Raw genomic sequence first — 27,927 nt, forward strand, 5'->3', positions numbered from 1 at the left:
AGAGTGAACAATTAAGTGCATATCAAAAATTATCAATACAAAATTAAAGTTGAATTCAACAGTGCAATACTTTCTGGAACAAAATGAATGTGGTCACCATTTGATGTCACGGAGCTAAACGGGACCATATTATTTCTCTCCATTTGCAACTAAAGATGACCTTGTAATACAACACCAGTTGATTCATTTCAAGGGTAGACAAGCTGTTAGAAAACAAAATCTGTGCAATAAATAGAGTATTGCATTAGATCCCAGCATCGGCATCCGACTCCCAAAATCTATTCCCCTTGCAGTGAAATGTATCGATGTACTGTCAGAAATAGACCAAAGTCTCTTAAAATCAGAAAATTACAATTTTGTTGTGAAGTTGTGTAAAACCCCATCAATACCATCTGGAACAACAGGCTGCTACAAGGGAACTTAATGCATCAAAAGGGAGGTCAGCCACGCTTTACATTAAATCAGAACAGGATTTTCTGCCCCAGACTTCATAGTGAGCTAAGTTATAGAATTATTTTTCACTAGAATGGGGATGAGGTGCCCTCATGCCCCAAAAGTTAAAATCTATCAGAACATGTAGCTGATGCTTAAGTTAAAACAACCCTTTAGCTCAATGCAACTCAGAACTGCATATCATGGCAAGATCACCAAACTAGTTCTCTAACAGTGCAGATAAATGGAGTTCTTACAAACAAAGCAGATACGCATTTAATCAATGTTAATGTACCAGGCAAAAGGATGCCTATTTTTTGGAGAGAACACCTGACACAGAAGAGAATTAATATAGGACACATCTTGTGGTGATTATTACGCATTTATAAGACCATGGGAGATGAGAGCAGCATTAAGCCACTCAGTCCATCAAGTTTGCTCTGCCATTCGAATCATGGTTGATGTACTTTCCTCCCAACCCCATTCTCCTGCCTTCTCCCCTTAATCTTTTACATCCTTACGGATCAAGAACCTATTAACCTTTGTTTTAAATCTACCCAATAACTTGGCTTCCACAGGTGTCTGTGGCAACGAATTCCACAGAATCACCACCCCCTGTCTGAAGAAAGGCCTCCTCATCTCTGTATGAGTGGAACATCTTTTTATGCGGAGGCTGTGCCGTCTGATCCACGACTCTTCCACGATTGGAAACGTCTTCACTCTCTGTCCATTCATCACTTTCAATATTCTGTAAGCTTTAATGAGATCCCTCTCATCCTTCTAAACTTTTGTGAGTGCAGCTTCCAAGCCTTCAAACACCCCTCACACGCCAGCTCTCGTCCCTGGGATCATCACTTATTCCTTAAACTTTAAAGCCAGGATAGGATGCACACTACCATCAAGATATGGTGCATTTTGAGGAAAGAGTGTGATCGGACAGTTCACCATAAAATCTACATCTACTCTTTTGTTTGCAGTGGAAATTTGATTGGCTGCCTCTAAAACATGCTTCTCAATGTTGCACAAAGATGTCCCCCTGAACTTGGTATAAATAGGTGCTCGATAGCCAACACAGTCTCATTGGTTTAAAGAGCCTGCTCCTATGCTGTGTGAAAAGGGGGAAAAAAATCTTTTAAATAAGGGGTGGCACAGTTAGTGTAGCAGATAGTACAACACCTTTACGGCGTCAGCAATCAGGATCGGGTTTCGAATCCAGTGCTGGAGTTTGTACATTCTCCCTATGTCTGTGTGGGTTTCCTCCGGGGACTCCAGTTTCCTCCCACTGTTCCAAACATACCAGAGCTGGTGGGTGAATTGGAATGACCTTTAACTCTGATGTGTGTCTAAATTTATAAACTTTCAAACGACCTGCCAAAGAGCGAGATTTCAATTTTAAGATAACAGGGCTTCAAGATTATGTGGTAATAATTCTTGTCGTATTCAAATAATGTTGTTTCTGAATGCACTGAACCTCATTTCAATTCCATTCATAGTATTTCTGTTGGCACCACTATCGATCTTTTGATTGGTGAACACTGTGGTGGGGGGGGGGGGGGGGGGTATTCTGACAGTCATTACTGTAACTGCATTTGAATGTGAATGTGCAGACTTCAAAATTTGTGGTCGACTTATCCCAAACTCACAACGACCAGCTGTGGTCTCAACATTTTCATTTACAGAAAACTTGGGTCCTTAATCATTTAAAATGTGCTATTCTTTGTTTTATTTCCATTATCAGGGGTTAGAATTACTCTGATATGATGCACTCTGACTGACACAAAAGTGACTCACAGCCCTAACACTTTGCAGATCAGCTCTGCCTCATCTCACACTTAATTTGGGCAGAAGGCAAAGAAAAAAAATACTACCCTCACCTCTTTGTTCACAAATTTTCTATTGTTGCTTTCTACCTGCAATCCATCAACCTTATTTTTCAATTAATTAACAAATCCTTTGAACATAACAAAATTTAATAATGAGAGCTTTCAAGATGTTGGAATAGGTTCTTTGAATTTGGTCTGCTGTACTTTTTTCTATCAATTTCATTTGCAAGTTTCTCCCTCGGGAAATAGAGGATCTTTTATCTTCTGGTATTTGAGCTGGTGTTTAATGAGATGATGGGATGGCCTTGCCAGCCAGCTTTAAGGTCGGTTACTCCTAAGTAATGTTCTTCCTCCGCATTCTGCAGTCAGCAAACCTCCTTTCAGCCTGGCTGGGCACAGCAAACCAATTCAGTAGATTGATTAGCTTAATATTACCATGGCTTTGACTTTGAACTGTGACCTTTCCCCATCATCCAAGGTCAGAATCAGAATTTATCGTCATGAACATGCCACAGAATTCGTTGTTTTATGGCAGCATCACAATGCAAACATTTATATAAAGCCACCTTCCAAAATAAAAAAAGTGCAAGAAAAAGTCAAAAGTAAAGCAGTGTGTGATTCATTGTTCATTCAGAAAGCTGATGGCAGAGGGGAAGAGGCTGTCCTTTTGCTGCTGAGGGTGGTGAGGTCCTTTAAGATAGCTGCTGCTTTCTTAAGGCACTGCCTCTTGTAGATGTCTTCAATGGAGTGAGGACAGGTGCCCATGATGTCGCAGACCGAGTTAGTGACCCTCTAAGAGTTTTTTCCAGTTCTGACTGATGCTGTCTCCATACCAAACAGTGATGCGACCAGCCAGAATACTCTCCAGTTTACACCTGCAGAAGTTATCGAGAGTGTTCGGTGACATACCAAATATCCATAAACTCCTCACAAAGTATAGCTGCTGGAGAGCCTTCTTCATGATTGCATCAACATGGAGACTCCAGGACAGATCCTCTGAGATGTTGACACCAAGGAATTTGAAGTTCTTGACCCTCTCCACTGCTGAACCCTCAACGAGGACTAGTTTATGTCCTCCTAACTTCCACGTGAAGTCCACCATCATCTCCTTGGTTTTGTTACAGTTGACTGCAAGGTTGTTGGTGTGACACCACTCAATCTCCCTCCTGTATGCTTCCTCGTTGCTGTTTGTTTGTTGCTACCAACCTTGAGAAGCATGATACAGCAGCAAGGCTTACCAATAGAGCATAATAATAATTTATTTTAATTTTTTAAAATTTAGACATAGAGCACGGCAATAGGCCATTTTGACCCATGAGGCCATGCTGCCCAATTTACATCCATTAACCTACATCCCAGTACATTTTGAATGGAAAACTCCCACAGATATAGGGAGAACATAAAACTCCTTACAGACATTGTGGGATTCAAACCCAAGACTAATCCCAATCACTGGCGCTGCGCTAACCACACAATAATTTTTCTCCCCCCACGGGAAGGTCTCTCCACCCAGGATGCAGGTAGCATGGAAATGTCCGGGAGACCTTCAGCAGTTCGATTAATCGATCCTCGAGGCAGTTCTTAACATGGTTAGTGTTCTTAAGGTTCCATTTCAGAAAATCAGAAAGCTCAGCTGGTTTGGTTTTCTTGGGCAGTTCTTTTATTCGAAGCATAAATAACTTTCTTTTTGCAATCACACACTCATCGCATTGGTTGAAACTGTAATTAGATGGAGGATGCATCTTTAATTCTTGGTTGATAGAAGCTGCACTCCAGAGGCACTTGGTCCTAAACATTGTCCATCTCCAACCTTTAATACTATTTGCACAAAACTGCAAAAACACAGAAATGCTGGAGGAGGGAGAGAGAGTGGTATGGGACATGGGAGTGGTATGCACACTTTTTAAAAAAAAATTGTATCCCATTTGCAGTATTTGTATTGTAAAGATAAATGGTCATCACACAGTAAATTTGCTGTGACCCTTTGCTGGAGAACTTACAAACTCTCACTGTCATATTGAAAGACTTACTTTTCAAGAGAAATTGTCCAAATGATAACCAGAACTTAAACACCTCAATGGATTGGCACCAGATTCATTCAATAAGTGTATATTTTCACTATTTCATGCAACGAATAACTGTAAAACTTTTCAGCAAAATAAAAAAAAACCAAGAGTTTTGATATTCACTATCAAACACCATCAATGCACACACACTATTGGCTATTGCAGATGAGCATTAAGGTGCCTGCTTCCTTGGCCTATGTTCTCTCAGGATGATAGAAATACAGTTTAAAAAATGCTCATTCAGGCAGAGGGTTCACAGCCACATATCGAATGTTTTATTCCAATGAAGTAAAGGGTCTGGATGCACGCAGGAGACTGCAAATGCTGGAACTTGAAGGCTCAAAGTCTCCAGGATGAATTCGGCGACTCAAGCAGCATCATCGGTGGGGGGGGGGGGGGGGGGGGTGGAGGGGGTGAAGGAGCAGTCAATGTTTTGGCCAAAACCCTTAATCGAGACTCGGAATGCAGAGAAGCTAGTAAAGGGTCAAAGGGGTAGGACGGGATCAGTAAATTACACAGAGGGGAAGCAGGATAGATAGAGGCAGGAGAATGGGGTCAGCTGGAGGGAGAGGAATCACGCAGGGTGAAGTGGGAGACGAAGGCTGCCGGTGCTGGAATCTTAAGAAAGGGCAGCTTCTGCTTTCAAGATGTGTGCCAATCATCAGGACCTCAACAAGTGCTAAAACTCCACCTCCTCACGATTTACACCTGGCAAATGTTCTCTCCACAGTAGTCACAACACAGCAGTAGCAGGCAGCACATTGGAATAGAGCGTTGGCGAGTTCAGTCATAAATACTATGAGAATACCAAAGTTCCAAATTCAACCCATTGTACTCATATGGACTTTCATTGTGCACTATGTTGATAACCAGAATGGGGTTCTTTTGTTGAGATAATTGGAATAATGCAACAAACTTTGGTTAACAATGCAGATTTGAAGTTAAATGTTAACATTAATCTGGTCACCTCATTACAGGAAGCTATGGAGAGGGTGCAGAGGAGATTTACCAGGATGTTGCCTGGATTGAAAATGTCTTAAGAGGCAAGGTTAGCAGAGCAAAGAAGGATGAGAGGTGACTTAATAGAGGTCTACAAGATTAGGAGAGGCATAGATAAAGTAGACAGCCAACACCATTTTCTCCCAGGGCGGGAGTAGTAAACCAGAGGACATCTGTACAAAGGGAAGGAAGCAAAGTTTAGGAAGGACATCAGGGGAAAGTTTGTTTTATAAAACACAAGAGTTGTGGGTGCCTGAAATGCATTCTCAGGGGTGGTGGAGGAGGCTGGAGCAACAGGGGTTTTAAGAGACTATTAGACAGACACCTGGTTAAAAGAAAAACCAAGGCTTTTGAGGCAGGAGCGGTTTAGGTTATTTTTGTTTGGTATATTTGGGTCAGCACAACATGGTGGGGCGAAGGGCCTGTACTGCACTGTAGTGTCTATGTTCTATGTTATCGTTAATATTTCTGAAGCAAGTTTCACTCCCTCACAACCTGCCCCCTGCAGCGCACCCACTCATCACACACTTTGGGTGACTTCCTCTAATTGCATCCCACCTACAACCACACAGCCCTTGCTCCCAAACCTCTCCACCCCTACCACTAACACCTGTCAATCCTCTCCTAGTCCTGCCTTTGACCTGTTTCACTTGCACAAAACCTGAAAGTTCACAACGAAAACTGAAGCAACCTCGGCTGACAGAATGAAGGCCACAGGTTTATAAGTATTTCTAGGGGTACATTAGAAAGCAAGTCACTCAGCTAGAATCAGAGTGAACAATGCAGTGCATATCAAAAATAATCTATAGAAAATTAAACTTGAATTCAACACTGACGCTTTCTGGAGCAAATCAAAACTGTGGACACCATTTGATGTCTTGGAGCTAAACAGGGCCATATTATTTCTATCCATTTGCAATTAAAGACTATATTGTAACACTACACTTATTTGATCTTATGGAACAGAAATTCAAACTTGGAAACAAAATGTTGAGATCTGCAAGAATGAGGGTTGAATGAGCCAAACACTGATTAAGATCTATTTATTTTATTTAGACATACAGCACCTTAACAGGCCATTACAGCATGAAAGCAGCAAGGCATGTTTAACCACTTCAACAACTGCAGCCAACTCCCACTTTCTTATTCAAAATGCTTCCTGAAACCATATGAACTCATTTGAACTATTTGGTTACCAGTAAGTTGCGAAGCTAGAGGTGAATCAGCAGTGATCTGAAAGTCAGAGACTTTGACTTTCTTTCCAAGGAAATAAAGAAGATGGTGAAACATCATTGCTTGTGACACTTACTGTTAGAGGAGTATAATAACTAAAAAAAAATACATTACTGTACATACGGGTGCAATAGCTGAATTTTGATTACCAATTTTTAGGGTGAATTTAGGGGATCGACTATTACCCACATACCACATTTGATTGTGGTAAGTATCTGCATCATTTGGGGCGTCGGGAGCTTGGATGGGTGGGCATGCAGGCAGAGACCTAGGCCAGAGTCAGTGGTTGGAGTGTTGCGAGCTCCGGTGGGCAGGGAGCTGGGAGGTGTCAGGAATTCGGATGGGTGGGGGGCCAAAAATAATGGGGGGGGGGAGGGAGGAGTGGTCGACTTTTACATGGTATCAACTTTTATGCACGTGTATATGGAAAGCACTAAATATTTCAAACTGTATATTCATTGCACACTATTGTACAATAATGCTGAATCTAATTCAGCTGAAAAAAGCGTGTCACAATATAGATTTTTTTTAAAAACCATCAAATATTATGCAGAAATTTAGGATGAACAATTTTTGAAAAAGTGTTTTCATTTCACTAAGGATAGGACGGAAAAATTAAGTTTGAGAAAATCATTACACTGTAACGGAACTCCGTGTGCATCAGATGATAGAATTCACATTCTCAATCGTTTCCTAATTGCATTTAGTATATTATGTTCTTAACTTTATTAAAGTGTAGTAAATTAATCCCGGCCACACAATGCAACTTCATGGCATCACAGTCATCACCAGATCCAGCTCCCACTGCAAGAGCGGCCTATATTTTCCAATTTTATCTGAAAACAACTCAGTGCCAGCAAATCATCTTCGAAAGGATGTTAGCAGAGCAGAAAATTGCTCTACTCATGCCTTCAGGAACTCTTATGAAGCATCACAGAAAACCCCAATATCAGTCCGAACTCTTGGCATCATTGTCCAAACACCTTTTTTAAAAAAGGCATCCTTAAGAAATAAAAGACTCGACTAACCATGATAACCCACTGAACAAAAGAAAATCCAGTATTTATCAATAATTTAAAAAAACATTCTTGGAGCATATTTGTGGTCTTTTCTGATATTACAGAGCTTGCATCTCTCCACGGTAACTGGGGCAGCACGAGTTGGAATCTAGCATTAGCTGTAAGAAGTTTGTCAGTTCTCCCCATGTCTGTTTGAGTTTCCTTTGGATTTCCAGTTTTCCCCCACCTTTCAAGACGAATGAGCATTTTGGATTAATTGGGATATTTGGATGGCACAGGTTCGTGGACAAGAAGGGCCTGCTACTGTGTTGTACGTCTAAATTAAATTATCAGCATGTATCTCACATTGCGGTACAAAGAACATCGGCACGTAATTTTGCCAAATTGTCAGATAGATGTGGCAAAGACTCAGCAACAAGAGAGGGAAGTTCATCTCACTCAGGAATATTGGCAACCCCTATGTTGTGAAGAAATGGTCCCCACTGTATTCTCTGCAATGCTGTATCAAGAAATAAAAGTCAAAAAAAATTGTTTCATTATTTGCGTTTTTCCACCAAATTCTGCAAAATTATAATCTGTATCCCAGAATTTTTGGTGGTGATTTGTGTTTGAATGGGAGTTCACTACTACTAGGAGAATCTTGCTGTGTCAAATTATTTTCAATATTAGTAAAGTTAGTATGTTCATACTAATAAGCATCTCTGGTGCTTTGCATCATCCTTGCGTCCTGAAATAAGGATGGTTATACAATTTTGTTTCACTGCAATTCTTTAATTCCCCTGTACCTATTGTAGGAACTTTGCTCCCAGATCCTCATTTGGCTTGGACTTCGTGTGAGTGTAATCTCCACTCATTTCAATTGAGGACAAAGGGGTATTCACATTTTTAAAAAATTACAGAGCTCAATTAATTTTCTTCTGTTGCTTCCAAGTCTACTTGAGCTTTGTTTTTTTTAAAAAATTTATAATCTTTTCAAAGATGCAACATTTTGATTCACGTTTTGGCACTTTGAATAGTCAGAAACTGCTCACATTAACCACTCGAGACTCAACTATTCACTGAATCATATTTATTTATTTTTATACATGTATATTTGTCCTATGTATGTATTGAGTGTCTGTATGTGTGATATGTCTGGTTGTGTGTTATACACCGAGGACCGGAGGACGCTGTTTCATCAGCTTGTACTTGTGCAATCGGACGAAGATAAACTTGAACCTAAGCTGTAAAAATACATTGAAATATTTTAGGAGTTGAACGAAAAAATCTGCAGATGCTGGGGACAAGTGCAATACACAAATGCGCTGACATTTATTCCTAATGAAGGCCCCAGGTCCAAAACATTGGTTACCCTTTATTTCCTCCGGATGTCACGTGGCCCACTGAACTATTTTAAGATGGATGGCACACTTTCATTTTGACCTCTGCATTCTCATGGATAGAACCAAATCTGACAGGCCACGGAGCTTGCTGACTAGATTATAGAGTCAGCTGGTAAAATAAATTACTACGAGCAGCCAGATGAAAGCAAACAAGACACCAGTAGCTTATGGCCAGCTGGAAACTCTGGGACAATATTCCCCATTTAATTTTGAGTGACTTGACTTTTGGATAGAATTGGTGCAATGGATACTTTGGGCCAGCATCACAGGCAAAGAGTTAAAACAAGTGCCAAGAAACACAATCACTAATTAAACTGAAATCAATGCAGTGAACATTTTATGATGTGGCTGCTCCAGTAATACACAACAGAATCCAGCTATGTTATTGGCAAAAGTATTAGTGGGTTGAGTGATACCCATTTGGGCACTTGGCTGCATGTTCGAAATAAAGGTTGTTATCATTTTTCAGATTTCAGATTTCTAGATGGCATCACATGCAACCCTGAGATGCAAGAGTCCTTAAATGAGTCCCTGATTGGGTTTGTTGCTGAGGAGTCTGATGCTGGAGGGGTAGCTCCTGAACCTGGTGGTGTGAATCCTGTGGCACCTAGACCTCTTCACTGATGGTAGCAGCGAGAACAGAATGCGTACTGGGTGATGTGGATCCTTGATAATTGCTGCTGCCCTCCAACGGCAGTGTTCTCTGTAGATGCTCTCAATAGTGGGGAGGGGCTTGCCAGTGATGTCCTGGGCTATGTCCACCTCCTTTTGCAAGGCTTTATGCTCAGGGATATTGGTGTCCCCATACCAGATCATGATGCAGTCGGTCAGCACGCTCCATTACACATCTGTAGAAATGTGCCTGTGTTTCCAATCTCATACCAAACCCCTGCAAACTCCTGAGAGGTGCATCAGAAGATCAATTTATCAACTGATCAGTTGACTTAGTACGTTTTTGAGCTTGCTTGGCACCTTCTCCAACACATCACTGTGCTCGAGAGAACTGAAGATCCCAGTATTCTTTATGGTTCCACACATTAAGATATCCTCCCAAATCAGGAAATGATTTGAAAACAAAGTTCTCACCTGCAGTCATCATGAGATTTCTTGGAAAGTACCTGGCTACATGTGCGTACAATAGCACAAATATATTTATACACAACTGCACATCTGCCAGCGTACTTTGGCAAGTGCGCAATTGCAGGTCTGTACCTGAAGCAGACTGATCACTGGTTCCAGATTGGATGTCCCCAGCTCTCCCCACTAATTCAAAAAGATCAACAACAAGACTACAGTGAATAAAACATTCCACACTTTTTGAACCAATCACTTCACAGATTAACAACGTGATAAAGATTGGTCAGACCCACCGTGCACAACCCAGGTCTAGCCACCAGATACTGCTACTGGCAGCTCAATAAATACAAGTAACCGTTAAACAAGTAACTATCTTCACATTGTTAAAAAAAAATTAAATGATTTGCTTTGTCCAATTTGTAAATTGGTCTTCGGAGGCATCAAAAATCTATTTTGTTTTAAAAAGCCCAGTAAGATTTGCCTGCATCACTGAAGCATCAGTACACGTAAGTGTAGAGAAACTCAGCAGATCGCACAGCATTGATAGGAAGTAAAATGTAGTCGATGTTTCTGGCGTCTGATGAAGGCCTCAGGCCCAAAATATTGACTGCCTTTCCACTTCCTATGGATGCTGCATGACCTGTTGAGTTTCTCCAGCAATTTTGTGTATTGCACTTGACCCCAGCATTTGCAAATCTGTTTACCTCTATTGAAATGTCACTTTTCTCTTGCAATTACTCCAACTGTGAATTGATGAACTGCTCACACAAACCCTCCAAGACTCTTTTTTTAACAAATGTATTTATTTTGAATGTGTGCCGAAATATACTGCATATGTTTCGTTTGTCTGTATGTGCGTTATGTCTGGTTGTGCTTGCATGTTTTTGCACCGAGGACCGGAGACCGGGTTGCACTTGTATAATCGGATGGTAATACACGAACTTATCCATCAATCCATTCATATTTATTATCTCTGTCTTAGCATGTGACAGTTAATTTGTGCTTTTGTAATTGGAGCATCTTATTCACCCTGTGTGGCTGCAGCAGTTGAGAATTTCAGTACACCTTCATACCAGACAGTGATGCAACCAGTTAGAATGGTCTCCACGGTACATCTGTAGAAATTTGCAAGCTTCTTTAGTGACGTACAAAATCTCAAACTCTTAACGAAGTATAGCCGCTGGCAAGCTTTCTTCGTGATTGCAACGACACAAAGGCTGTGTCATGTCACCAGTTCCTTCAACAAGGGAGGGGAAAGGAGGCCAAAGGAATGAACAAACTGAAAACGTGTGGAGCACTAATTCCACCATAGAAAAGCAGTTTTATTTCAAACGCCAATTCAGGTAACATGGAGCAATTAAAAGGCAAGAATTCAGAACTCTCGTGGCACTTTATCAGTGTCATCTCATTCTTCTTAACAGCTGACCATTTTTTCCATCAGATACAAAGCAGTTTATGTTGGGTTTTTTCTCCCCCTTAAAACAAAGCAGTTTTCTCGCCATTCTTTACTAAAATATTAAGTGCCAGTGTGCGGCTAAGGCAAGTGAACATTAGACTTGACGCATCTGCTGAGGTTTAACCTGGTGTGTTTGAGCATTGCAAGGCAGCTGATCGGAGGCTGTTTGTTGTCAATCAGTCTATTTTGTGGATTAATGTGTATGGTATTGTACAATTACACACTGTCCTGTGTGTTCGTTTGGTCAGAGTGTTTTAAATGTTATTACCTGTGCTCCAAGGCAAACACAGTTTTAAAGATTGAACAGTGTGGAATGTTAGATTAGGACGACTGACCCTCAAAGAAGAGTTGCAGTCTTAATAATTGATGTTGAATGAAGCAATGGATCAGAGGCGATGCAACAGCCACTTCAATCATTTTAGTGATTAAGAACTTGTCTGCTCAAGTCAAGATGCAATAGAAAGGAAGCACAATGTTTGTTACATCGCTTAAAATACAATATTGTTACCATAATAACAAAAAAGAGGGCAAAATCAAAGATGAGATTATTGATGCAAGATGGGTTGAAAGATTAATTTAATCAGTGAAGACTGTCCTCATTCAATGTAAAGCATAATCCTCTTTTTCAGGACTCATTTATCTCTAAATAAATGTTCATGATTGGAAATTTCAGGTCTGTAAATTAAAGAAATGTAGCCATTTCAAATCCCTCCCAAACTGCACACGGCACTGAAGTAGGCCTTGCTGCTGGTTGGGAAGATCAAGGGAAGCCACACTTGATGGCTCTGGTGCAGACGTCACTACATCTATTAAACAATCAAATTCAATCAATTATGCCTGAAATGGAAAGCATGGTCTTAAGTCTCAGACCTTGAAATCAGATGCCCCATCACCATGGAAATAGATGTCAATGGAAAGAAAACAGAGAAAAATGAAGCACCAGGCTTTGCCTCCAGATGCTGCACATGTCTGATGTACGATACAAGGGGGGCTGGTAATATGATGGGTTTCTGACACACCTTGAAGCTTCCTCGTGGATACATGTTCCACCCACGTTGCCTCTGACAACGCTGCAGTCGAATTTGAGGAATCTGCGCCCGTTTGCCCAAAGGGCATCTAGTTATCAAGTATCAGCTATAAATGTGGCGCAGGCAAGTGGCAACCCAACTCACAACCTCCTCCTGACACTATCCCTCTCCCCCTGCATTACCTCCTCAGAGCGTCACCTATTCAGCACCCCTTCTTCTTCTTTCTTTGGCTTGGCTTCGCGGACGAAGATTTATGGAGGGGGTAAAAAGTCCACGTCAGCTGCAGGCTCGTTTGTGGCTGACCAGTCCGATGCGGGACAGGCAGACACGATTGCAGCGGTTGCAAGGGAAAATTGGTTGGTTGGGGTTGGGTGTTGGGTTTTTCCTCCTTTGCCTTTTGTCAGTGAGGTGGGCTCTGCGGTCTTCTTCAAAGGAGGCTGCTGCCCGCCAAACTGTGAGGCGCCAAGATGCACGGTTTGAGGCGTTATCAGCCCACTGGCGGTGGTCAATGTGGCAGGCACCAAGAGATTTCTTTAGGCAGTCCTTGTACCTTTTCTTTGGTGCACCTCTGTCACGGTGGCCAGTGGAGAGCTCGCCATATAATACGATCTTGGGAAGGCGATGGTCCTCCATTCTGGAGACGTGACCCATCCAGCGCAGCTGGATCTTCAGCAGCGTGGACTCGATGCTGTCGACCTCTGCCATCTCGAGTACCTCGACGTTAGGGGTGTGAGCGCTCCAATGGATGTTGAGGATGGAGCGGAGACAACGCTGGTGGAAGCGTTCTAGGAGCCGTAGGTGGTGCCGGTAGAGGACCCATGATTCGGAGCCGAACAGGAGTGTGGGTATGACAACGGCTCTGTATACGCTTATCTTTGTGAGGTTTTTCAGTTGGTTGTTTTTCCAGACTCTTTTGTGTAGTCTTCCAAAGGCGCTATTTGCCTTGGCGAGTCTGTTGTCTATCTCATTGTCGATCCTTGCATCTGATGAAATGGTGCAGCCGAGATAGGTAAACTGGTTGACCGTTTTGAGTTTTGTGTGCCCGATGGAGATGTGGGGGGGCTGGTAGTCATGGTGGGGAGCTGGCTGATGGAGGACCTCAGTTTTCTTCAGGCTGACTTCCAGGCCAAACATTTTGGCAGTTTCCGCAAAGCAGGACGTCAAGCGCTGAAGAGCTGGCTCTGAATGGGCAACTAAAGCGGCATCATCTGCAAAGAGTAGTTCACGGACAAGTTTCTCTTGTGTCTTGGTGTGAGCTTGCAGGCGCCTCAGATTGAAGAGACTGCCATCCGTGCGGTACCGGATGTAAACAGCGTCTTCATTGTTGGGGTCTTTCATGGCTTGGTTCAGCATCATGCTGAAGAAGCACCCCTTACACCAATACGAAACCCCTATACCGACCTGACTATCATCTCAGGCCGCAAATCCAACTCTTCACCTGAGCCTCCCTTTCTCACCTCACCCTCCCTCTCTCTTTTGCACCGTAGCTTGGTACACGTGATAGTAAACTTGAACGTAATGTGGTTGTCTATACTTGGAAAAAGGTAGGTGTGGTGACTCAATTCACTTGCGGTCATACAAATAAGACATATAAACATGGAGTGCAGGTTTAATATAGTGAAAGTGGATCCTTACCTCCTTTCCCCGTCCTTTGCTCCCCTCCTCCTTCTCTCCCACCCCCCATAGCAGCTTTGATGATAGCCATTGGACCACAGCACTGCTTCAATCACCAGTTCTTGATGGCTGCCAGTTACCAGAGGCAGGGTGTGCTGGTTTGGACAAGGTTTCTGCCACGAGGGGCATCAAGCGTTATTGTACACAATGCCACAACTTGAGATGAGAACAGGCGAGAGTGTTGGCAGCAGTCTTGACCTTTTCCCAGTCCCTGTCACACATACAGTCACAGGCATTATTTGAGAAACACTTAATTCCACACACCCCAACACAGTGTCTCAAAACACCACCACCACTGAGCCCCTGTGTAACAAGGAGCCAACAATTTAAGGCAAAAGACTGCTGACATGGGAGACCCTCAGAAGTAAGTTGCTTATTTGGATACATCCCAAAGTCAACTCAGAGTGATAAAACAATAGACAAAATCTGAATGACCAAAGCATAGGCAACACAGACCGAGTACTGAGATGGACACTTGAAGTTGGTGGATATGAAAGGTCAAAGAGCTCATCGCTGAACCATTTAACTCCGTGCTTTTATGAAATATTTAAAGTTCCCAAGAGCAAAGCAGGCATGTGTTTTGAATGAGTTGCTGCCATGGATATTGGTGGCCTTTAATTTGTCTGCTTAAACCAACCCATTGGCAAACTAAAGCAACAATGAAATGTAGTACTTTCTAACTTCAGAAAGGCTGGACTTCTAAATGGCTGAGCTTAACTGCCTATCAGACACCACAGCAGAGAAAAACTCACTGGTCTTTGGATTTGGAACAAACTGCTAGCTGAAGTAGTGAATGCAGGCTCAATTTTAACATCTAAGAAAAATTTGGACAGGTACATGAATGGGAGGGGTATGGATGGATATGGACTGGGTGCAGGTCAGTGGGAATGAGGTATAATAATTGTTCCGCACAGACTAGAAGGGCCAAAGGGCCTGTTTTCTGTGCTGTAATGTTCTATGGTTGTCAATGGAACAATGGTTGAAGTCCCTGAATCTTTCCAACTGACCCAGACAGTTGTTTTGTTAAAAAAAAGGCATATAATGTGGTAACAGGCCTTTCCAGACCACGGGCCTATGCCATCTAATTACACCCAATTGACCTACATTCCTTGACATGTTTGGGATGGTCTGGCTTTTGGCTTCACAGTGCACATGGGCATTTTCCCTCCTCGCAGAATAACACTCAACAGCTCAAACCATTCTGGTTATTTGGCCATTAAGCAAGGGTTGGATTTTACACAATGAAGTGAAAACATAAATGGTTACACTCCCTTTGGTCAAGGGGTGCAGCTAACCTGCACTTAACAACACAAAAAGTAATGAATGCACTTTGTTCTCACCCCAATGGATTGCCTTGCTTATCTTAATAGCCAGGTTTGCTGCCTTTCAATTCTTGGAGCCCACCGATTTCTGAACCTTTTCTGCCTCATTCCAAGGGGGAAGCATGATCACTGTGTCCGACATTCAAATGGTGGCCAGTTAGCTCATTTCAGAAATCTTCTGATAATTATTTACAGTTTGTAAGGAAGCACACAAAGCTGAAGTGTTAAATACCATCCAGGGAATTGTGTCCAGCTGCAGACTAGACCATCCCTGCACTCAATGTGGAGCATCCAGAGTGTAGATAGTATAACAGGAGGCGGACAAGTTAGATGCAGGAAGAACATTCCTGATATTGGGAAAGTCCAGAACAAGGGGTCACTGTCTAAACCAGAGAATAATCCATTTTGGACTGAAATAAGGAGACATTTCTTCACTCAGAGAGTGTTAATCTTCTGAAACTTTCTCCCACAGAAAGTGAACTCAGTTTATTAGATATATTCAAAAGAGTGTGGTGTTGGGCCCTACTGACTAAAGGGAGCAAGTGGTGTGGAGAGAAAGTATATTGAATGGTAGAGCAAGATCGAAGGGCTGAACGACCTTATCTTGCATCTATTTTCGATGAAAAGATAAGTGTACTTAATCTCACCTCCTCCATCAAATCAATTAAGCCAGGATGCATCCTAGTAAACCGTTCTTTTCCCCCCTCTCTCTCTCAAGGGTATCTTTTTTGGGTATGGAGGCTAGACCTGTACACAATATTCCAGATGAAGCAATGACCATAATCAACATGCCATAGACATATTGACCAGTTAGTGCTGAAGAGAGGGGGAGGGTGCTTGCCACTGTTGTCAGAGAAACCGAGCCATAAGAATTTAGCAGGCTCCATAGATTACTTCTCCAGATGACAAAATCTTGCAAACAAACTTTTTAAAAAATTATAAGATGAATATTTTTTTTAAATTTTGAAGTAATTAACTTTAAGGCACAAGACGACAGATACAGATACATTTTGGTTTAACTGGTTGGGTGGTAGGTGAGGATAGGGGGGATTCTAGGTTTGTTGCATCTGAGGGCAGAGGGGGCCAGGGCAGATGAGCGAGAAATGGAGGAGATGTGGGTGAGGGCTGAGTTGATGATGGTGGAGGGGAAATCGCGTTTGTGGAAGAAGGTAGACATTTCAGAAGATGTCAACTGGAAGAACTCATTTTGGGAACATATACAGCAGAGATGGAGAAATTAAGAGAAGGGGATAGAATCTTTGCAGGAGATAGGGAGTGAGAAAGTGTAGTCAAGGTAGTTGTGGGAGTTAGTGGGTTTGTAATATATGTCAATGGAAAGCTGGTCTCCCAAGATGGAGACAGAGAGATTCACGACTGGGAGAGTCAGAGATGGACCAGGTGAATTTGATGTGAACTGTTTTTACATCCAACTCAGTTTACATTATCCTATAGGTCTGTATGCCCAGGATCTGGCCAGATACAGTAATGCAGCTGTAACAAGACTGATGTCTTTTTAATCAGTAACCTGATCGAGTATATTTAAGACCTGACATAATGCCAGCAGCTGCCTCTGCCATTCACTGAGGCAAACCCAAGCAAGTTTCTTTTTGGTAATCTTCCTTGTAAATTTTATACACCTAATGTAAACTGAAGATCTATTTCAGAAAAGAAGTAAATGAACACAAATACAATAATGAACCAGGTGAATCCCGAGAGAACATGAAAGGAAAAGCATAAGTCAATCTGAACTGCTACTATTGCACCATTATCACAAGAATCCAAAGCCCTTTCCAACAGTGCCTGGTGCCCTAGCTGAACATCTCTAGTCAGTTCTGACAAAGAGCAATTCCTGTGCCAGTCTCCTGGAGAAATTCATTTTTTTTTAAATGGGCAAATATCATACTGATCTGGATTTGTCCTGACACAAATCAATAGCTGCAGCTTTGCTGCCAACATAACAATGGAGCTCATGCTCTCTCGTAACTTGCGTATAACTACCAAAGAATCTCTGGGCAAGGATCTGACACTGGCTCACCCATGTGCAGAAGGTGTGGGCTGGGTTCCTCTGTCCCAATGTCAACATCACAGAAGCAACATTGCTGAGGCATGCTTTGTGGCAGGAGGTTGCTATTTTCGCACAGGAGACGAGAACTAAACTTGGCCAAGAAAATTAGTCTATTTCAGTTTAAGGAGTTATTCAACTCCTACACTCTTCACCATAAATTAAAAAAAAATTCAACCACCCTCTTTGCCATTGAAAATTAACTGCCCCAAACATGGGCTCTCCTTCCTTCAGTAGTCAATTTAGACCTGAGAAATGTAATAACTTTATTTTTTCCTTCCTTGTTTGCCCACTCTACAATTGTAAATCAAACAGTTGTGAAACTAAGGTGGTCCACATTTACTCGCTCCATTCACTCACATTCCAGCTGCTCCATTTCCCTCTCCGAACAGGAAAGCTATTAGATGTCCTGCCACAGCAGCATTGGGCCCAAATGTTTATTTTAAACTGGAAATGATGCAATTATTTTTGGAACCAATTTTTCCATTCCAATATTTTGCTTTTGTTTCAACCTTGTGAGCCTAGTTCTTATGAATGAACCCAATGTACTCAATGACTTGCATCCTGATGAAGAGCTGTGCCCCTCTTGTACCCAAATTTGTATCCAAAGACCTGTGTATGTGTAACCATGATCTGGCAGGTGATCTAACAATTTTCTTATCGTGCAAAACACAACAATGGCTGAATCAACCCAACAGGACTGATTTAAAATATGAATTCAGAACAGACACAATTGTTAAAGGCTTAAAATTGGTTCCAAACCAATTTTTTGCAGCTTTTCATAAATCCAACATTTCAGTTTTTGTGTCATCTCTCTGCGGTTTAAATGCAGTATTAAATATTTTATAAATTCACTCTTACCCCAGTTTTTGTATCCCCAGCAACATTTATTCTGTTCTTGATCCAAACTCTACAAACAGCTCAATATGTTTGATAGGCTCCATTTCATATATGGGTTAGCCAATGTTACATTTTTCAGTTTGTGTACTTAAGTGGAACATACAAATTCAGTGCATTTTAACCAATAATTTTACCCAGTTTACATATACAAAATGCCAGGAGTGGTCCTTTGGGAATCTGGTCATGTACTGCAAGGTATAATGCCCATCTTATCATTCCCAGGGAAATTCTCTGGATTAGCCAAAGCCACAACACCAGCACATCCATGACAGCTGTATCTGCTATCACCACATGTATGGACTAATATGTGTAGCAGACTGGCCAGAATTAGATCCAAGGTGCCAGGGAAGGTTTCTGGTTGATTGCAGCAGTTCAATGCTGTTACAGCTGTGAGATTGAGTCCCAGGAATGTCTGTCCCTCAAATCCATCTGCTGAAGTTGTGAATGAGTTTAGTCAGCCTCACACAACGTACTGGAATGAAAACCCATGTCAGGATCCCACACTGGGCAAGTCCAAACTGACACAGTTGGCTCCCATACTCTGACATTCTGAATTCCAGAGACAAGACCTTCCTGGCTTCCAAGCTGCGGAATTTGCAGGAAAATAGTTGATCCTGTATAGGAAGAATTTAAAAACAAAGAGCAAGGGAATTCCAGATTAGAATAAAGTAAAACAAAAATGCTCAACTCTAGAACCTGCCAGACAATTCGCATTTTCCTTGAACCAAAATATTTATCCTACTTTGAGAGACTGCAGGTGGGGATTAACACATCTTATTTCCAGGACTGTATCCAATCATGCACTCCAGTAAAAGGAAAGCATTAAGTGCCAATGCAATTTATTTTTTTCCAGAGGCATTCCACAGTCTGGGGATTAACTATTAACCTACAGTTGGCATGTTGTAACTGGCAGTCAGCTAACTGCTTTGATACCAAGTTTAATGAAGACCCAATCATACAACAGGATTTGATAAAATTAGCTACAAATTAGAAGTTATCCAAAAAAGGATCCAAAGTTTACAGTTGTTTCTCTCTGGGATGGAAATGTCAAAGTGTTCCCATTAGAGTGCATCGTTACATTACAAGGCTAAAGGGATTTATTTTCAAATTATTTTATGATGAAAAGATTCTCAATTGGTGCTTTGTTTGCTAACAAGAGCCAGTTCATTAAAAATATTTGCATCTGTTCCCTGCTCTCCATCAGTCTAAGGATAAACTATTACCCAACCCTACCTTTCCATGTCGTAAACTTCATTACATAGAAAGTAGGAGAGGTCATTTGGTCCATGATTCATCAGATTATGACAGTAATTTTCAGCCCCCTCTGTTCATCATGAGAAGGTGCTTCACAGTAGTTAACAGTTTCATCTCATTGTAGTCAACCTCGTTTGATACTGTCAATGCTAACAATAAAATTTGCTGGATTTTTGATAGATACAATCAATCCTATTGGCTCCTAAGAGCCAAGCCACTAGGATTCTAGTAATGATTCTCAAAAAACAAAAATATTTCTGAAATGCCAGGTTATTTTAATTGGAATTAATTTAATTTTTAATTTAAACATACTGCTCGGTACAGGCCTTTTCAGCCCACGAGTCTGATTAAACATTCAATTGACCTACAACTCCGGTACGTATTAAATGGTGGAGAAAACCAGAGCACCCGGAGGAAACCCATGCAGACACAGGGAGAACGTACAAATTCCTAACAGACAGCGTGGGTTTCGAATCCCGTTTGCTGCCGTTAACAGTGTTCACTAACAGCTCTGCGAGCCATGCTGCCCTAAATTGAATTGTTTCACCTGAAGCTTATTCTATGGTGATATTGGAATAAAGTCATGTATGCTTAATCTTCACCTGTTATATGGCGAGCTCTCCACTGGCCACCGAGACAGAGGTGCACCAAAGAAGAGGTACATGGACTGCCTAAAGAAAGCTCTTGGTGTCTGCCACATTGACCACCGCCAGTGGGCTGATATCCCCTCAAACCGTGCATCTTGGCGCCTCACAGTTCGGCGGGCAGCAACCTCCTTTGAAGAAGACCGCAGAGCCCACCTCACTGACAAAAGACAAAGGAGGAAAAACCCAACACCCAACCCCAACCAACCAATTTTCCCTTGCAACCGCTGCAACCGTGTCTGCCTGTCCCGCATCGGACTCGTCAGCCACAAACGAGCCTGCAGCTGACGTGGACATTACCCCTCCATAAATCTTCATCTGCGAAGCCAAGCCAAAGAAAAGATTGTAAATAATTACTACACTGCTGCCTTTTTTCAACTTTTATTTATGATTCTGATATTGTAAGTAAATATTTTCACTAATGTTCTTGTGAAAGCTGTAAGATAGGATTTGATTTCCCACCTACTAGGAGAGTTTAAAAATTGTACATAAAATCCAGTGTGCTGTTGACTATTGCTTGTTCATTTAGATCATGCATTACCTGCAAGAAGAGATTACTTGAAACAGTGTGACATACAGAAGTCACACAATTGGTAAGATTGTGAAACTATTGAGAGAGAAAATAGGATTTAAAAAATACTTGCATCACTGGCTTAGTTACTGTAAATCTCAGGTAAAAATCAAACTTCTTGAAGTCTGAACTAATGGCATTTATTGAAGCACACATTCTATCCAGAAATTAGTTGAAAGGTTTTCTTAATACTGTGGCTCTCAGAAAACCACGGCTCAAAGCAAGTCCTGTACCACTACATCTCAGTCTGCTGGTTTATCTTCGACATCGGACCAGGCATATCGGAAACCCTAAATGCCATCTTATTTAGATGCACATTCACTGTAAGCTCTAAACAATAAGTTGGGTTGACAATAAGTTGACTTCTGTTTTCTTGATTCCAGTCTACTCACTTAATCAAACACTAACACAATCATCTTATTACATCTTCATGAAACATCACTTTTTTCCTGTACTAACTGCAAGTGTGAATATGTATCGATCTTTTTCTGTGGAAATGTAATGCCTATTATTGGATGGTGCATCTTACGTACCTGTTAGGCTGCAACTAAAAATGTCAGTGCATCTGTACATAACACTGATGTATGTGACAATAAGCTCCTGTTACTCTTTAAATGGCTTGTAGAATGCACTCATCCAAATGAACAAGTCTTGGTATAATATTCTCCAGCCATCACACCACTTGATAAATAGTCCACACCATGTTCAAGAAAGTGCCAGATCAGCCAAATGATAAATACAGAACGATCTGAGCAAGCCAATGAATATACAGATTGCACAAAGTAAGTCGTTACTATTTTAAGAAAGTGATGAGGAAGTATTTCTTCTGTCAGTCATTGTTGTGTCTTAGGAATTATCCACCGTAAGTCGTAGGTGTAGAATTAGGCCATTCAAACCATGGTTGATGTATTCTTCCTCTTATCCCCATTTCCTGCCTTCTCCCCATAATCTTTGGCACCCTTACTAATCAAGAACCTCCACTTTCAATCTCCCAATGACAGTCTCCACAGCCAAGAAAAGTGTGGTGGGTGGATCAAAGAGTACATCCAAGGCTGAAGCAGAAAGACTGTGGGTCACTGTGGAAGTTGGAGGCTGTGCATTACAGGCAAGAAAGTGGGTCTGAGGCCCATGATCTGACTGATTGCAAACAGGATAGAGAGTTCACATGACCTCCTACTATTTAACGGTCCTTGTCACCTAGATGAGTAGAAATGTTCCTACATACATCATTCCACACTTCCTCTCGTAATTAAGGGTGAAGAAAACATTAGTCAAAGAACACTTAGATTTTCATCCAACTGAAGAGGATGGAGCCAAGGACTTGTCATTCTAAACACCAATTAAATTAAAAGGAAAATAAAGTAAATTAATAAAAATGCATCTTTGCTATACAAAGTATGCTATTTGACCTGCTGAGTTTCTCCTGGGTTTTTACTTCAATCACTGCATCTGCAGATTTTTGTGTTCTACTCTAAGTTAATTCTACAGGTTAATTCTGCAAACAACCAATCAACAGTCTTGAGCCTTGAAACGGAAATGGCAGGTACGGGTGAACGTCTTTGATGAAATGTTAGCAATGCTGTGCATTGTCAATCAGAGCAGATTGATATCCAATAGGAACGGGTGGGAGAGTAGCTCCAGCCAAGTTAATTAAATATTTTTACAACTGGTTATCACTAATCAACTTTACTATTCTTAATCCAATAGTCCTCAATGAGATACAGTTTAACTATTAAAATGGAAGTATTTTTGAACAGAGTACAGGTATTTCAGATACCGGAAAAATAAATAACCAGTTGCATTTGCTCTACAGTGAAGGATGCACGACTGGTTTCATGAGGCAGAATGTGGGAGTAGGTACTGCTCGATAACATGTTAACGAAATAACTTCATAATCGCACAACAGTCTCTTCCACGCAAGGTGTGCTGTACATTGGCTTGTACTCACGAATACAGAAATTAGAAACAAGGTTTAGTAATAGAACTGATTATCAAGTGCTTCTCTTATTCATGTTACATGGTTTGATCTTGTCTGTGGACTAAAATGCCTTGTTCAATTCTGCTGTCTGCTAATTATTCGTGCTGTGAAATTTTCCAAACCATTTTTTTTAAATTGTTTTCTGGATTTTACTTCAGTCTAAACTTCTACTTTTGGTCTAAACGCAGCTTAAAATAACTCGATCCCATTATTGAATGAGCATGTGATAAGCATGAGTTCCTCTCCCGATGGTCATTTTGTACCTGCTGACAATTGACCACAGCCCACCAGTGGGAGCAGAGGAACACCACCCATTACTGTAACAAATCTAAGCAAGCAGGAAACCAGTACTCTATCAGCAGAACAGAGCACAGGCTTGGAGACGCAAGAGGCCACAGATAATGGGAACAGGAGGAACTCAGTGGAGCAACATCTGCAGAGGGGAAACTGATGACTACATCAGGACTGAGACTGTGGAGGGAAGAAAGCCAATAAATAGAAACGACCATCATCCCTCCCTCATGTAGAGGTGACCAACTTCCTTTTTCCCAATTCCCTCAGTCCACCAGCACCTCTCACTTCCTGCATCATTACATCTCTTCCTCACCCCCTACCTCATTACCCATTCATCACCCTCCCCATCACCTCCCCACCCCATTACCATTCGTTACCCTCCCTACCACCTCCCCACCCTATTACGCATTCATTACCCTCCCCACCCCCTGCCTCATTACCCTCCCCCTCCATGTGTGATCTGCCCACCATTCCGATACCATCCATCTAGGTTTCTTCTCCCTTGCTTCCCTTTCCCAACAGCCTCTTCCCCTGTTCCATCTGCCTATCAACTCTCCCTTACCATTTTCCACTTAACAGCCTCTATCTTGCTTTTCTCCTCCCTTCTACACACCGGCCACCTTCCCTCTGTACCCCCAGTCCTGATGCAGGTTCTCAGCCCAAAACCTCAACCATCCCTTTGTTTCCACAGATGCTGCCTGACCTGTCGAGTTCTTTCAAGAAGTTACTTTTTTGCTACAGTTCACAGGCATGTAGCCTTGGGCCCAGTAATGGCGTCTGCCTTCTCCATTTTTCTCCCAGTTCAATTCACCATGCCGGCAAGAGATGAAATCTTCATCCAAAGTGTCTGCTAATTATTGATGCATTCAAATCTTCCCAAAACATTTTTTAAAATTTTCTCTGAAAGCTAACACGTTGGGCTCCAGTTCCTTTGCAAATTATCTGATCTAAAGCTTCTTGAATTTTTCTCACCAGTTTAAAAAGTTGAAAAGCAAGATAATACAGCATGATACATTTTAAATAAATCACAGCACTTGTCTGGTAAATAAATTACTGAATTACAAAATCCATTCATATACAATAAAGGTTAGCAACAAAGCAAAGACTCTTCTTAACCATGTCTTCATTTACCACGTCTGTATGGGTCTTTGAAGGAAAACAAAGCATACATCAATGCACGTTCATACAATCTCTTCCAACAAACAATCTGAAATTGGAGATTGTTGCTGAATGAGTTCAGTTGATGCCACGCCCAATATTAACCATCCTTTCTAATCAGATAGTATGTTATTTGTGCCTAGAAATCAAAATATCTCATCTTCATAAGTAGATTATAGCACATTACATCAGCCTCTTCTCACCATAATGTTGTGCTGACCTATATAATCCTACTCAACAATCTAAAACTTCTCTACCTCATAGCCACAACTCCTTATTTTTCTTGCATCCATGCGACTCTTAAATCTCCATATTCTCCCTGCCTCCACCAACTCCCCTGGAAAATGCATTCCAGGCACCCATTATTCTCGGGGCAAAAAAAAACTTAACTGTGATATCTCCCCTAAACTTTCCTCCTCTTTCAAAATACAGATGTCCTCTTATGTTTGCTACTCACACCCTGGGAAAAGGGCACTAGCTGTCCACCCTATCAACCTGCATGGTAACCATGAGAGATTGACAGATTTCGACCCCAAGATTCCTCTGGTCTTCACCGCTCAAGAATCCTGCCATTAACCATGTACTCCATCTTCAAGATCGATCTTCCAAAATGTATCACTTCACACTTATCCAGATTGAAATCCATCTGCCACTCCCTGCCCAACTCTGCATCCTGTCAATATCTGTTGTAACCCATGACAACTTTCAATACTATCCACAACACCTCCAAACCATCAGCAAATGTACTGACTCATCCTTCCAATTCTTCATCCAGGTCATTTATAAAAATCACAAAGAACAGAGGTCCTACAATGGGACTCTACTAGTCACTTACCTCATGGCTCTATTTTCTGCAGGCAAGCCAAGGTTCTAAAAGTTCTAAGCCTCACAACTTTCTGAATGAGTCTACCATGTCAAATGCTTTATTAAAAATCCATTTTCACCACATCTACAATTGTTTTTGTCACTTCCTCAAAATAAAAACTCAATTTGGCTCATCAGGCATGATCTGCTCCTCAGAGCCATGCTGATTACCCCAGACTATGCTTCTTAAATCCTGTCCCCAAGAATCCTATCCAATTGTTTGCCAAGAAATATGAAGAAAAACTTACTGCAGGGGAACAACAGCACAGAAATATTAGTTTTGTTGCTGTATGTTACTGATTCAGTCCAAAAATTACATTTCCCAAGTTCTATAAGGAGAAATCTTAATAGACCTCATTGTCTTCATTTATTCAGAATACATTGGATTAGCTGTGACAACAGTCAGTGTGTGAATTAGATTCATCCAGAACATAAGCATATAAGAAAGTATGCTTTGCAACTCAGATCAAAATGGAAAATCACCTTACAGCATAAATGAGGCTTTTGATAAATGCATGTGTGAACAAAGAAAATATTGTCTTGTTGACCTTTGCATGTGAAATGTACTTCACTCACAGTACTAAGAAGCTGTTATTAACGTCCAGTTAATGCGGTCCCAACAGATTTGAGGCAGCAAACTCTACAGGAACACAGGGTTCCAAGAAAACATACCTCAAAAATAACTTCAAAATTTTCTGTTTCATTTATAGCTTGCCCAGAAACAATTTACTGTCAGCATTATATGAACTTGTCATACATTTAGAGCCTCTATTTTAGCAGACATTAAACTGCTCATTTTAAACAATCCTAAATTCCAGGGGAAGAAATGTCATCTGACAGATTAACAATAATTTGATGGTGACAGTGGAATTTCAATAATTATCCCTAACCAGATACTTGATGTTAGCTGATGCTAATTATAACAAGAAATGAGGAAGTCTTTAATTTGAACAAGTACACAAACCTGAGGTATGAGAATTTCTTTGTAAAAGTTTCAGATAATGTATTATCCCACCTGTTAATTCTATTACTAAAAAGCAATTAACAAAATTTAGTAGTTTACAAATGGACTTGAATTAAAATATTTTAGGTAATTGACTTGTAAAATCAAAACATTTAAGACACATTCATTACAAAAGTGAGACATTTCCCAAACAGGTTCGTTCCTGAGACAAACAAGAATAACATTTGCTTTTGTTTAGTAGTGGATTAGTGTTGGATTTGCCTTTTATGCTATATCTGTGGATACACAAGCCCAGTGTATAGTACGTACATAATCCTTGGGATCAATATTTCAAACTGCACAAAGGAACTTTGCAAGTTTTCATGATGTCTACATTGGTGAAAGAGAACAATCCTTCAAAACTGATCATGAAGTCTCTTACCTCTTTCCTGCACAAAGTACGCCAAGTACAAATCAAGTTCCTTAACTGAAACACTTATGTGATGCGGCTGCACACACAGCATGGGGTGACTACACTGTTGGGACTTCACCAGACGCTCTCCATCAGTACTTTCCAAAGGGATCCCTTTAAATAGGATCACCATCACCAGATCCAATCTCCAAACTTTATCCGCTTGTCGTAAACAATCTATGCGTCTTATTTTGCCTTTCTGGTCCGGATTGGAGAGAACACAGCAGGGTGCCTTCTTGCCTGTGATGGTCAGGACGAAATCCTCACGGTACTCAGGACGGATGTCCTTGCGTAGTTTAGCAAGCAGCCTGGAGGCCCATTTCTGCTTCACTTCCGCCTTCTCACTCAGCAGCTCATCTTTCACTGCTCTCTCTTCATCCTTTGTCATTCGCTTCTCATGCTTCTTGAAGTACTTTCGCTTCCGAGCTTGTAGATTGAACCATGTGTAGGCAAATGCACGGACGTGTGGAAGAAGTGCCTCAATGAATGGATGAAATTCATCCTGATAAGAGATAACAAAGTTTGAGGATGCAGTTAATAACTTAGAACACCCTTCCTGTATCTATGATGGCAGGTCATCACTTCAACAAAAGTCACAAAGATTTCAGTGAGACTCTTGTAGAGACTTGTCATACAATAAGAATTATACCATTAACATATCATTACAGGACTAGAATACATTTCTCAGTGAAAGGTGTTCCTTTGTTGAATGTTATCAGCTCTTATCTTCCTTACGATCATTAATTTATAAATTTCATAGAATCACAAAGTTGTTATGGCATGAAAGACATACGAATAGAAAAGCAAAGCACAATATGTATTTTAATAAGGACCATCATCTGATCTCATGCAGAACAAACAATGTATCATCTAACAGGGATCAGTGACCGCTTTCCTTCAAAAAGACCTGCAGATCCTGGAAATCGGAAATCAAATGAGGAAATGCAGCTCATGCTAAACAGGGCGGACAATGACCTTGGATCAGACTCCAGTGACACACTTGGTTTCTGATCATGAAGACCTACTGGAGTCTTAAATGGGGACAATGTTTGTTCAACGGTGCATGTAATTCTTGTTCAGAAAGTCTAATGTGGAAATGTTGATTTGTTCAGAAATTTTGACAGATGATACAAGTTAACATTGAAAGGAAGTGACATTCAGGCAGCATCTCTGGAGATAGAAAAGTGATATCAATATTTTAGGTCGGTACCAGTCATTACAACTGGAACGTGGAGAGGCTTCATGAGGTACTGGTGAGACCCGACTTGGTGTATTG

The 27,927-nt window shown here is 41.3% G+C and overlaps 1 protein-coding gene across 11 annotated transcripts in view; it reads right to left on the minus strand.

The window, feature by feature from the left end:
• nfic (nuclear factor I/C) overlaps positions 1-27,927 on the minus strand; it is a 450,718-nt gene that overhangs the window by 352,990 nt on the left and 69,801 nt on the right. For 10 of the 11 annotated variants that reach the window (XM_069928654.1, XM_069928657.1, XM_069928660.1 and 7 more), the window contains one exon: positions 26,622-27,153. In XM_069928654.1, the coding sequence (XP_069784755.1) occupies positions 26,622-27,153 (532 nt within the window). Of the gene's footprint in view, positions 1-18,454; positions 19,088-26,621; positions 27,154-27,927 lie in introns of those variants that run through there. The other variant, XM_069928662.1, reaches the window with a different exon arrangement.

The sequence above is a fragment of the Narcine bancroftii genome, chromosome 3 (genome assembly GCF_036971445.1).
Source record: "Narcine bancroftii isolate sNarBan1 chromosome 3, sNarBan1.hap1, whole genome shotgun sequence".
NCBI lineage: Eukaryota > Metazoa > Chordata > Chondrichthyes > Torpediniformes > Narcinidae > Narcine > Narcine bancroftii.